At 47.8% G+C, this 13,642-nt stretch overlaps 1 protein-coding gene across 2 annotated transcripts in view; it reads right to left on the bottom strand.

The window, feature by feature from the left end:
- Positions 1 to 13,642, bottom strand: part of CTNNA2 (catenin alpha 2) — an 877,929-nt gene that overhangs the window by 747,575 nt on the left and 116,712 nt on the right. For both annotated transcript variants that reach the window (XM_077478018.1, XM_077478019.1), the window contains exon 2: positions 3,300 to 3,452. In XM_077478018.1, the coding sequence (XP_077334144.1) occupies positions 3,300 to 3,452 (153 nt within the window). The remainder of the gene's footprint in view (positions 1 to 3,299; positions 3,453 to 13,642) is intronic.

Raw genomic sequence — 13,642 nt, 5'->3', positions numbered from 1 at the left:
AGTGTGTGCCCCCTGATCCCTTCAGTGTGTGCCCTCCTGATCCCTTCAGTGTGTGCCCTCCTGATCCCTTCAGTGTGTGCCCCCTGATCCCTTCAGTGTGTGCCCTCCTGATCCCTTCAGTATGTGCCCTCCTGATCCCTTCAGTGTGTGCCCTCCTGATCCCTTCAGTGTGTGCCCTCCTGATCCCTTCAGTGTGTGCCCTCCTGATCCCCTCATTGTGTGCCCTCCTGATCCCTTCAGTGTGTGCCCTCCTGATCCCTTCAGTGTGTGCCCTCCTGATCCCCTCAGTGTGTGCCCTCCTGATCCCCTCAGTGTGTGCCCTCCTGATCCCCTCAGTGTGTGCCCTCCTGATCCCCTCAGTGTGTGCCCTCCTGATCCCCTCAGTGTGTGCCCTCCTGATCCCCTCAGTGTGTGCCCTCCTGATCCCCTCAGTGTGTGCCCTCCTGATCCCCTTAGTGCGTGCCCTCCTGATCCCTTCATTGTGTGCCCTCCTGATCTCTTCATTGTGTGCCCTCCTGATCTCTTCATTGTGTGCCCTCCTGATCCCTTCAGTGTGTGCCCTCCTGATACCCTCAGTGTGTGCCCTCCTGATACCCTCAGTGTGTGCCCTCCTGATACCCTTCAGTGTGTGCCCTCCTGATACCCTTCAGTGTGTGCCCTCCTGATACCCCTTGGTGTGTGCCCTCCTGATCCCCTCAGTGTGTGCCCTCCTGATCCCTTCAGTGTGTGCCCTCCTGATCCCCTTGGTGTGTGCCCTCCTGATCCCCTCAGTGTGTGCCCTCCTGATCCCCTCAGTGTGTGCCCTCCTGATCCCTTCAGTGTGTGCCCTCCTGATCCTTTCAGTATGTGCCCTCCTGATCCCTTCAGTGTGTGCCCTCCTGATCCCTTCAGTATGTGCCCTCCTGATCCCTTCAGTGTGTGCCCTCCTGATCCCTTCAGTGTGTGCCCTCCTGATCCCCTTGGTGTGTGCCCTCCTGATCCCTTCAGTGTGTGCCCTCCTGATCCCCTCGGTGTGTGCCCTCCTGATCCCCTCGGTGTGTGCCCTCCTGATCCCCTCAGTGTGTGCCCTCCTGATCCCCTCAGTGTGTGCCCTCCTGATCCCCTCAGTGTGTGCCCTCCTGATCCCCTCAGTGTGTGCCCTCCTGATCCCCTCAGTGTGTGCCCTCCTGATCCCCTCAGTGTGTGCCCTCCTGATCCCCTCAGTGTGTGCCCTCCTGATCCCTTCAGTGTGTGCCCTCCTGATCCCCTTGGTGTGTGCCCTCCTGATCCCTTCAGTGTGTGCCCTCCTGATCCCTTTGGTGTGTGCCCTCCTGATCCCTTCAGTGTGTGCCCTCCTGATCCCCTTGGTGTGTGCCCTCCTGATCCCTTCAGTGTGTGCTCTCCTTATCCCCTCAGTGTGTGCCCTCCTGATTCCCCCCCCCCAGTGTGTGCCCTCCTGATTCCTCCCCCCCCAGTGTATGCCCTCCCGATATTCCCCCCCCCAGTGTGTTCCCTCCTGATTTCCCCCCCAGTGTGTGCCCTCCTGACCCCCCCCCTCCGTGTGTTCCCTCCTGATTTCCCTCCCAGTGTGTGCACTCCTGACCCCATACTGTGCCATCCTGACCTCCCACCCTTGTGTGCTCTCCTGACCCCTCCACCCAGTTATGTAAGCAACACCTTATTTTTGGGCAGTGCCCCTCCCGAGACTGGACTCTGGATCCGCCCCTGCCTTTAAATGTGGTGTTTGGAATCGTATCATATTTAAACACCTCTCAGTCTATAGTAAATTGGTGGAGCTTTGTTTGTGCAGACAAGCCTCCAGTGACTTGATTCCTGAGCTCTTATTTTTTCATATGTATTTTTGTTCCTGGATGTTTCAACTACATTGTAATCTATGAGCTTCTGGATTGTATTTGACCTTGGCCTATCTGGTCTCCTGACCTTCCTTTTTATGACCATATCATTTTTTGGCTTTCTTTACCTCAAATTATCTTTAGTTACAGTCCAGCACCCCTAGAACTGCCTGCCCTGACCCTCACCTGAACCCTAAGCAGCTTGACCTAACTTCAAACTTTTCACCACCTTTGCTCTGCATTATATTGCAAAAGGAGTTCCCAAAAAAACACCTTGTTTTCTTGTACTGGCACAGTGCTGTCTCCATTCCACGTATAGTGTGCTAAACATCATGATGGGTGCTCAAAAACTTCATACCTCAGTATCAGGTAGATGGGGGACTTATAACTTGTGGCCCTGGTAGATACCTCTATAACCACTGTGACGTCAACATATTTATTGGGGAAGCCATAAGGTTTGCACCTTAGGAGGAACTCCTCAATGAAGCGGTCTAGACTTCGAAATGTTGGCATTGTGGGGCCTCATTTCTTCAGCCAGGTCTGTATATATTCATGCACAGTACATATGTCATTTGAGGCTTTGATTCTATTGTTATTTGCTATTAGGGGCGGACTGACCATTTGGCCACTCAGGCACTGCTTGAGGACCCCAGGCCACTAGGGGGCCCCATCATGGTTGCCAGCCTCAGTAAGACCAGGGACAGTATATTAAAATCTGTGTTTTTTTTTTTTTTTTTTTACATCTGTCTCTGAAATGTCCCTTACCGACATCATTTTGGTCTAAAAATCCTGAGATTATAGCTGCCCCACCTCTCCAGTACCTTCTCAGCCAATAGAAATATGTCTGTGTATACTGTGTGATTGTAGACTGTGTGTGTGTATACTGTGTGGCCCCATAATCTCTGATTGCCAGGGGGCCCCATAATCTCCTATTGCCTGGGGGCCCCATGAGTTGTCAGTCCGCCCCTGTTTGCTATCCTAAACTCCAGGACTGTTGTACTATACATAGATTGTTGCCATGTTTTCCTACTCTGTCAAAGTTTTTATTCACTTATACATTTATTTACAGTGCATTGCTTACTAATGTATGTACGTGTGCCACAGTCATGTGTGCTACTTTGTATGTATAATGACACATTCTGCATATTGAAACTATTTGAAACAACTATAATTGCCCAATAATGACTTAAGATCACAAAGTTTCAAGCATACACGTACAAGTATACCTGATAAAGTACATATCCTTCTACCAAACACCAACACATTACAGACCATCCAGGTTTCACTGTATGATTTTCAACAACAATAAAAGAAAATCTTTGGGGGTTTAGGGAAAAAAAATATACCTTGAAAACCAGCTCTGCACAGCTCATTATCTCATAAAGGCAATATAACATCCGTCCAGACTGCTTTAATGCCTCACAAGGAACATGAAAGAACGTCTTTTGATGTGAAACAAAGGCTTACCTCCACCAATTTGTTGGCATGTTCACGGAACACTTGGGCATATTCCTTTACCTCCTTCTCATTACCGCTCTTTGCCGCCTCGATGAGAACCAGCAGGGGAACGTTCGTCTCCAGAAAAGAGTCAGAGATATGGTCCATTACAGCTTTTCGGAGCTAGCAAACAAGAATTAAAAAAAAAAAATGTTCTATTAGTGGGGAAACAATTTAACGTGTAAATCAGGAAAATGAACAAGCAGTATTCATGAAAATTAGACAGTTTCATTAGTTTGATTGCCAATGAAATTTAGTTTTTGAGCAACACTCCAGCCAGACATGACATTTCCAAACTCAAAATGTGGCCACAGCCTCTGTGGTAGGTGCCATCTGTAGATCAGGTGGTCCTACCGTATGCTAAATCTCTGTAGCTGCTCTAAATCTGAACAAACAAATACCAAGGATGAGCATTTTCTGGTTTCAAGCACCTACCTCTGGGGTTCTCAGACCCCATTCACACCTAAGCGTTTTGTAGCTTGAAGCCTGAAGCTACAAAACGCTAGAGGGGAAAAATCACGGCAAATGGCGGTAAAAAACGGCGGCAAATTGCGGTAAATTCACTCGATTTTCTGCTTGAAAACGCTACGATCAGGTGTGAATGCAGCCTTAGACAGGAAGGTTTCACTGTATTAAACCTCATGAGCAAGGTTTGCTGCATTCGGTTGCATTGGATTAAGCAAAAAAGGCAAATTATTATTATTATTATTATTATTATTATTATTATTATTATTATTTATGCTTTATATACTGTAGCACCAACAGTATGTGCAAAACTTTACAACATGGGCGCAGACAGTACATTTACAATACAATTCAATACAAGAGAAAATGGAGGGCCCTATTTGTTAGAGTTTATAATCTAATAGGGAGGGTCAAGTGATACAAAAGGTAATAACTGTGGAAGATAGGCTGAGGGAGAATATATAAGAACAGTTCTGAGTTGGAGGCAGGATAGGCTTTTTTTTTCAGGGATTGTCAAAAAGTGATCAAAAAGAGTAGGAGATAGTCAGACAGATTGGTGTAGGGAGTTCCAGAGGATAGGAAATGCAATACAGAAGTCCTAGAAGTGAGCATGGGAGGAGATGACAAGGGAGCTTGAAAGCAAGAGATCTTGGGAGGAACAAAGAGGACAATTTAGTTAAAGTGATTGTAAAGTCTAATTTTTTTTCCCCTATAAAAGTAACAAACATGCTATACTTACCTGCTCTGTTGTAGTGGATTTGCACAGAGCAGCCGAATCCCCCTCTTCTCGGGTCCCTCTTCTGTGTTCCTGGCCCCTCCCTCCAGATGAGTGCCCCCACAGCAAGCAGCTTGCTATGGGGGCACCAAGCCGAGTCACAGCTCCCTGTGTCCATTAAGACACAGACCCCCAACCTGGCCCGCCCCCTTTATCCCCTGATTGGCTAGCTGACTTTGATTGACAACAGCAGCCAATGGCACTGCTGCTGTATCAGGAAGGAGAATCTCAGGCGGCTGAGACACTCAAGGACATCTCTGGACAACATCAAAATGTTTTTTAATAGCTTTAGTTCATTGACTAATTTCTCTGTTGAGTTATAAGTAAAGAATAATAGAAAAAAAATATTCCAAAAAACAAACATTTTAAAGGTGTCATCACCTGTGCTGAAGTTTTCTTTTTTTGTAAGTCATATGATCATACAACCACTAGTGCAGAAAGTAGCTTGTTAGGCATATACTATAGTGTAGGTAGAAATATTATTGTTATTTTTGGATAGAGTACGGAAAGGTTAAATTTTCTGTTTAGATTGATATCTGTGTCCATACTGGGTAGATTCTCTGTTTGCCCTGGTGCCCTGGTGACAACTGTCTGTGACACAGAAAAAGATGGGAAATTCAAAATGTGTACAGTTGTCACCAAAACACAAGTTAAGTATAAATTTTCCAATGTAGATATTTGATTAGGTGACGGGCGCCAGGTCATGTAAAACTCTGGTACACCACTCCAGTGGTGAATGCAAACATGTTCAAAGAAACCAACTTCAATGACCAGGATGGACCAGATGATGGCTACATGTACCGGCAGGGACCCATGACAAAATGAATCGATGGCGGCAACTTAAGCCTTAGCAGCGCCCCTGATATTGGACCATTGTCGGTAGCGCTGTTAAGGCTTGAGACGTCACCATTCCACCTTCATGGTATGCTTAAACCCACCTGTCTCTGTATATACATAATGTACAAAAGTGACAAAATAGACTTCATGTTGCAATGCAAAACAAATATTGCCAAGACTATGTGATGTATGGTTTAACATATATTTTGACGCTACAGCAATAAGATTTGCCCAATATAGTTCCTTGCTGTTTCTGGTCACTGCAGTGTTCCTGATGCCCCACTGCTCCTGCCCAGCTTTGGGAGTCCATGTTCCTTCTGCCTTCCTTTGGGTGATCTTAAACTTTTTTTTTTTTAAACTTAATGGTTATTGCAATTACTGAGAGAGAAAAAAAAAGAAGTACATAGACATCACCAATTGGGCATATCCCGGTGTGAATATAAACAGAAATAATAATAAATGCAAGGTATTCAAACGATCATAAAGGAATGAGAAAAGAAAAGTAAAGATAGGGGGGGGGGGGGGAAAGGTAAAGGGGCACAGTTACATACGCGACTAGGGTTAGTCAGTTATCGCCGAACATAAAGAGCAAATAAGTCCTTAATAAGATATAAACGATGGGTATGATCATAGTATAGGAGTACTCCTTGGATTAGTAATCCAGAGCTCCCAGGATTTGCGAAAACGACTTGTGGAATGGTTAGCTTTGGCAAAATAATGTTCCATCTGAAAGTTCTGGTTAAGGATTTGAATGACTTCTTCCAATGTGGGGGGGAGGGCTGTTTTCCATCTTCTCGCAATGGCAAGTCTGGCTGCAATAAGTATGTGGGTAACCGGAGTGCGAAGGTGGTTAGGCCAGGCAGGGATGTGAAGTCCTAGTAGAAGATCCAATGGGGATAGAGGAAGGGTTACTCCAGAGAGTGAGAGAATTAAGTTCTTGACTTTGTTCCAGTAGTTTCTCAATAGAGGGCATTCCCACCAGACATGTAGTAAAGAGCCGATCTGGTCGCAGTTCCTCCAACACTTGGGCGAGGTGTTCAAGTATATTTTGGCAAGTCTTTCAGGGGTAAAATACCATTTGTGAAATAGTTTCTGCGTGGATTCCCAGTGATTGATGCAACGGGATAAACGTAGTGGAAGTAAAAGGGCTTTCTGCCATTGTAGCTGCGTCGGTGGCTGGTCTGTAAGGGGAGACCAGTATTGCATGCTGGAGGAAAGAAGATCCGAGTGAGGTTCGGTAAGGAGTTTGTATATCACCGAAATCCCTTTGCTTTTGGGAGATTCAAGATTGTAATGCGTGAGTAGGGGAAGCGTCAGAGTGTCCAAGGATGAGTAACGCATTTTGGAGAGCATAGACCTGATCCTTAGGTAGAGGAAGAAGGTTTGTTTGGGCAGTTCGTATTGTTCCATGAGACGTGTAAAGGTTTTCAAGGTGGAGCCTTCAAAAAGCGATCCAAGGTAAGTTAGGCCTCGGTTTGTCCATTCTGAGAGGGGTAGATCCGGGGAGAGAAGTTGAAGTGCATCAAGGGGTAGCTTAGGCAAGGTCTCCATCGAGATCCCATTCGTTGATTGTATTAACGCTGACCATGTTTTCCTGGAGGCCGTGATGGTATCAAGTGGGTAACGCAGGGGAGGGAGCTCAAGCCAGGTGGCTGCAAGCAGAAGCTTAGTGCTCGTGTCCAGTATGGTTGATTCTATCTGTTTCCAGTTTGAATGACGATTATCCGACCACCAGGTTTTCAGTTGGTCTAGAATGGAGGCTCGGTAGTAGGCCTGGACATTGGGTGCCCCTAGCCCTCCAGAATGAACTGGAGTCAGGACTATAGACTTTTTAACTCTAGGACGTCTCTGTTGCCAGATGAAACCGTTTATAATCCCTTGAAGTTTCTTGAGTTGGTGTTGCGTCATAGGGAGGGGTATGGTTCGAAAAAAATATAGGATATGAGGCAGCAGATACATTTTAGCCTGAGCTATCCTTCCAGCCCAGGAGGCCGGAATTCGGCTCAGGTCTTTGATGAGGCTAGTAAGTTTGCCCACGAGGTCTTCGAGATTGGTTCTAAGTAGTAGATGACTAGGGGATGTCAAATGAATTCCCAAGTAGGGGAGAAAAGAGTTCGGGGCCCAGGCAAAGGGGAAGGTGGAGGAGATTGATTTTGACGTATGCGGGTCTAAACCAAGGTTCAGCATGAGGGATTTGCTATGATTCAGTTTATACATGGATATTCTACTGAATTGATCTAGGACCGCATGTACCGCAGGAAGCGAGGAGAGGGGGTCAGTCAGGGCTATGATTACATCATCGGCGTAAAGGCCAATTTTGTGGTCAGTATCTCCGATTTTTATTCCAGATATCTTTGGGTCTGATCTTATCTTCTGTGCTAACGGCTCCATCACTAGGGCGAAAATCAGTGGGGATAGTGGACACCCTTGTCTGGTGCCGTTGGTGATTTGGAAAGGTTGGGAGACTACTCCCGATGTCCAGATGCGTGCCGAGGGGTGGGAGTATAAGCCCATTATCGCTTTATGAAATGTGCCAGACACTCCAAATTTGTGGAGGACTGCCTCCATATAGGGCCAGTACACCCTGTCGAACGCCTTCTCTGCGTCTAGTGCCAGAAGCAGAGAAGGCGTTCCAGTATGCTCCGTCCACTGTATCAAGTCGATAAACCGTCTAGTACCGTCGGATGTCTGCCTGCCAGGCACAAATCCGACTTGATCAGGATGTATGAGTTGGGGAATAACAGAAGATAGTCGTTGTGCGAGTAATTTAGCATACAGTTTTGTGTCTGTGTTGAGAAGGGAGATAGGGCGGTAGTTACCTGGATTGTCCGGGGGTTTACCTGGTTTGGGGATGGTGACTATCAAGGCATCAAGGGATTCTTTCGGCAGTGTTCCTGTGGTGGCAAACTGATTGTACATATCACATAAATGGGGGACTAATAGTTGGGAAAACCGCTTGTAATATTCACTAGGAAGTCCGTCGGGACCTGGAGCCTTATGTAATGGGAGGTTTTGGATCAATTTGTGGATCTCGGAGTGTGTAAAAGGAACTTCCAATTGTTTGAGTTGTGTCGGGGATAGAGAAGGGAGGGAGATAGAGGATAAGAAATTGGCAATGTCGTGTTGGGAGGGGGGTGGAAGTGGGTCTGAGCCTGACAGGTTGTACAGTTTCGTGTAAAAATGTCCAAATTCATTTGCAATATCTAGCGGGTTAGTCATGCGTCTGCCCTGGGAGTCAGTGAGGTGTGTGATTTTTTTGTTAGCTAGTTGCTTTTTAAAGTGTCTAGCCATATGGGCCCCTGGTTTATTGGCTGCTGAGTATGTCAGCAGGCGTAGTCTTTTAATGTAGTAGTCGAAGTTTTTACGAAGGTGGTCACTAAGCTGGAGTCGGAGGTTTTTGAGTTCCGAGGAGACGGTCTTCGATGGGGATTTCTTGTTGGTGGATTCTAGGGACCTGATTTTAGTCAGGAGGGACTCTGTAATGCGTGAGTGCTTTTTCTTTGCCTGGGAGCCAAGTTTAATAAAAAGACCTCGTAGGCAAGCCTTATGTGCATTCCATACTATGGAGTGATCAGAAACTGAGTTGACATTTTGCTGGAAATAAGTCTCAATCTCGGATCGTATTGCAGTTTCAGAGTTAGGATCGTTAAGGAGGGAGGTGTTGAGCCTCCATACTGTGTGTTTGGGCGTTTGAGAAGGGGAAGCCAATTTAATCGTGACCGGAGCATGGTCGGACCACGATATCGTGCCTATGTGGGAGGATTCAATATACTGGAGTAAATGTTTGTCTGCGATAAATAAATCGATACGAGAGTAAGACTGGTGGGGGGGGGGAAAGAAGGTGTAATCTCTCTCCAAATCATGCATGCATCTCCAAGCGTCATATAAGTCCTCTCGTTGGAGGAGAGAGGCCAAGGCTGAGGGCCTGCATCTTGAGAGACTGGTAGTGTCTAGCGTATGGTCAATAATTTCATTAAAGTCCCCGCAGATTAGCAGAGGGGAAGATCTGTAGGGTGCTAATTTGGAGAGGAGGGTGGAATAAAACTTTCTTTGGGCGCCATTAGGGGCATAGATATTGACCAGAGTGAGAGGGCGACCGTCAAAGGTGGCTGAGAGGATGATGAACCTGCCATCTTCATCGCATTCACAGTGGTGTAGCGTGAAGTTAATGCTAGCGCTCACAGCAATCATAACTCCTCTCTTTTTTTTCGGGGCGTTAGCAAAGAAGCAGTGGGGGTATTTCTTGTTGCTACACTGGGGTGGTTTGGATTTAGAGAAGTGTGTCTCTTGGACGCAAAGGATATCTGCATGTTGACCCAGTGCTTCCTTCCATAGTAGATTACGCTTAAAAGGAGAATTGAGGCCTTTAACATTTAGTGAGGTGATCGTGAGAGACATGATAAGCGTTTGGCCAGGGAGATGCAAGCAAGCGGAGAAAGACCACACCAACCAATGAATACCAAGCAGAAAGAACAGAGAGGTTGAGTAGGCAAAAAAAGAAAACAGTCACAAATACAAAAAATAAAAATGTCAATGAACTGGTATATAACAAGATATAACAACGTATAACAGTGAGAAATATCACAAAAAATATGTGCGCAGCACACTAATAACCTGGGGGTTGGAGGGAAGAAACAGAAGGTATAGTGCCCAGGCTGGATATGACAGCTCTAGGGGAACTGGGGTATTAGCATAGTCAGGTCTTTTCCGCCATTTTGGTCGCGGCACGTCTGGTGGGTCCAGAGGGTGGACCGGAGGAGTTAGACTGATCCGTGCCTCCCGGGGGAAGAGGGAGGAAGCCCCAATTGGTCAATTTTTTATATCCATCTTTCGGGTTAAGGATTGGGACAATTTTCTGCTGATGGGTGACCAGTAGTTTGGTAGGGAAGCCCCATTTGTATGTTATATTTTTCTGTTGGAGGATGGAGGTTACCGGGGAGAAGGCCCTACGCATCTCCATTGTGGCCGGTGACATGTCAGTGAAGAGCTTAATGGAAGTGTAAGGGGCCGGTAAGGACTTCAGGTTTCGCGCGGAAGAGATTATTTGTTCCTTGACCTGGAAGAAATGTATACGGGCCAGAACATCTCTGGGGACGTCATCTGGGAGACGTGATGGTTTTGCAATTCTATGGGCCCGATCTATGATCATGTCTCGTGCGGTCAGGCGAGGAAGTAAGGACGAGATGAGTTGTTGCAAGTATGGGGTCAGGTCGCATGGCATGACCGATTCAGGAATACCTCTAAATTTAATATTATTTCGTCTGGATCGGTCTTCCAAATCGGCCAGTTTCATTTTTATGTGTCGGAGTTCTTCCGTATGGTGGTCCTGCACATCTAGCATTTCGTTGTGTGCTTTAGAGTAATCCTGAAGATTTTCTTCAAGAGCGTCAGTGCGTTCCTCAATGCAATCAATGCGGTCATGCATCTGGGAAATGGAGATCTGTAGCTCCCTGTGCAGGTCTTGTTGCAATGTAAGAAGCATATTCTTCAATGTGGATTCAGACACTGTGCTGTCTGAGGCAGGCATGGCCGCCGATGAGGGGGTAGAGTGAGAGGTGTGTGTCCCGGCCACAACTGCAGACCAAAGCTGCTTTTTGGCATGTGGAGCTTTGTTTGGGGAATGTGCTGGGGAGGTAGCCAGTCTCTTACCTCTGTCCGCCATGGGGTCACCCGGGGGCTCCACCGGGGGAGGAAGAGTGTCCATGACATCCCTGCAAGCATCCAGAGCGTCCTCCTGTGCTGAGTGCAGTGCAGTGTGATGGCCCAGCGAGGTCGCGGAGGCAGCGTGCTGCGTGTTGAGGAGGTCGGCGCCATCTTGGGCCTTCTGCATGGCGGCGGCTGTCGGATAAAAATCCGTTAAGCCGCGGGGTTTGGGCGGATTATACCGCGATTTCGACATGCCCCGTTCGTCCCTGCTCCTTCCCCGCTCCGGTGGTGTGGGCTGGGGAGAGGAGAGTCGCTTCGTGTTGCCGGTATCCAGGCCGTGGAGCGGAGCTCGGATCTCAGGCAGCCATCCCGGTCCGCAGCAGGCCACGCCCCCGATCTTAAACTTTTTGATGCATGCTCTTAAGTAAAAAAGTTCTTGCTGTATGGAGATCTAGAAATCCAAGGGCACAACTATTATGACCAGAGCTCTTGAAAAGTTATCACCCAAGCCCAGCCACCACCACCAGAACCCCAGTGTGGAAAAAAAGCAGCAATATGCCCTTTCAATCCAGGCTGCAATATACACCTTCCACCCAGGCTGTAATATGCGCCTTCAACTCAAGATGTGATATGCACCTTCAACCCTGGCTGTAATATGCACCTTCAACCCAGGCTGCAATATGCATCTACAACCCAGGCTGTAATATGCGCCTTCAGCCCAAGCTATAATATGCGCCTTCAGCCCAAGCTATAATATGCGCCTTAAACTCAAGCTGCGATATGCACCTTCAACCCTGGCTGTAATATGCACCTTCAACCCAGGCTGCAATATGCACCTACAACCCAGGCTGCAATATGCACCTACAACCCAGGCTGCACTTTTCACCTTCAACTCAGGCTGTAATATGCACCTTCAACACAGGCTGTAATATGCCCCTTCAACTCAGGCTGTAATATGCACCTTCAGCCAAGGCTGTAATATGCAGGTATGTACTGGCCATTGGGACAACCGGGAGTTTCCCGGTGGGCCAATGGCTCAGTGGGCCACTCTGATGTAAGGGGGCTGCTGATGGGACTCTCTGATGTAAGGGGGCTGCTGATGGGACTCTCTGATGTAAGGGGGCTGCTGATGGGACTCTCTGATGTAAGGGGGCTGCTGATGGGACACTCTGATGTAAGGGGGCTGCTGATGGGACACTCTGATGTAAGGGGGCTGCTGATGGGACTCTCTGATGTAAGGGGGCTGCTGATGGGACTCTCTGATGTAAGGGGGTGGTGATGGGACACTCTGATGTAAGGGGGCTGCTGATGGGACACTCTGATGTAAGGGGGCTGCTGATGGGACTCTCTGATGTAAGGGGGTGCTGATGGGACACTCTGATGTAAGGGGGCTGGTGATGGGACATTCTGATGTAAGGGAGTGCTAATGGGACACTCAAAATGTAAGTGGGCTGGTCTGGATGAAGTCCAGGGCCAAATTTCTGTCCCAGTCCAGCCCTGGTAATATGCACCTTCAACCCTGACTGCAATATGAATCTTCAACCCAGGCTGTAATATGCACCTTCAACTCAGGCTGTAATATGCGCCTTCAACACAGGCTGTAATATGCACCTTCAACTCAGGCTGTAATATCCGCCTTCAACACAGGCTGTAATATGCGCCTTCAGCCAAGGCTGTAATATGCACCTTCAACCCTGACTGCAATATGAATCTTCAACCCAGGCTGTAATATGCACCTTCAACTCAGGCTGTAATATGCGCCTTCAGCCCTGGCTGTAATATGCACCTTCAACTCAGGCTGTAATGTGCATCTTCAACCCTGGCTGCAAAATGAACCTTTAACCCAGGTTGTAATAAGCATCTTCAACCCTGGCTGCAATATTCACCATCAACCCAGGCTGTAATATGCACATTCAACCCAGGCTGTACTATGCACCTTCAACCCAGGCTTAGGGTGACCACATTTCCAAACTGCCATTCAGAAACAGCACCGACCCCCCCCCCCCCCCGACCCCCACCAGCATACCCTCGCGCCAGCCCATAAAAATATGATTTTTGATACTTTTTCTGCCAATTTTTGGAAAAACAAATGCAAACAGTGGTCACCAGTTTAGACATGTGGTATACATTCTCTACATATATATTTTTTATTGCCCCCCCCCCCCGTCAGCTTCATTTTTCATCGCCCTCACTTGTCAGCCTCATTTTTTTATTGTCCCCCACTTGTTGGCCTCATTTTTTATTGCCTCCAAGGGCAGGGCTCCACTTCGTCAGCCTCATTTTTTACTGCACTGTCCCCAGCCCCAGTGTCCTGAATTGTCACCTGACCTGCTCCAATCAGGTTCCATTTGCGCACCTTTTAATCTGGACTGGTCTGATGTGGTGGGCGGTTGAGCGGTTGAGCACCGGTCTTTGTTCCCTGGTCCAGACTGGGGGGCCCCCCCTCAGGCAGTCGGTGCAGCTTAGGCCGCAGGCGGGAGAAGAAGTCTGGCAATACGCTGCGGGAGTCGAGATGGGCAGCTGAGCCATGGATCTAAGCCAGCCAGCACTGCAGAATGCTGCTGCCCGGCGGTTGAAGACTGGAGGAGTC

The sequence above is a fragment of the Lithobates pipiens genome, unplaced genomic scaffold (assembly GCF_037356315.1).
Source record: "Lithobates pipiens isolate NorthernLeopardFrog02 unplaced genomic scaffold, aLitPip1_a1.2 Scaffold_13, whole genome shotgun sequence".
Lineage (NCBI taxonomy): Eukaryota > Metazoa > Chordata > Amphibia > Anura > Ranidae > Lithobates > Lithobates pipiens.
This window is presented reverse-complemented; position numbering and strand designations above follow the sequence as displayed.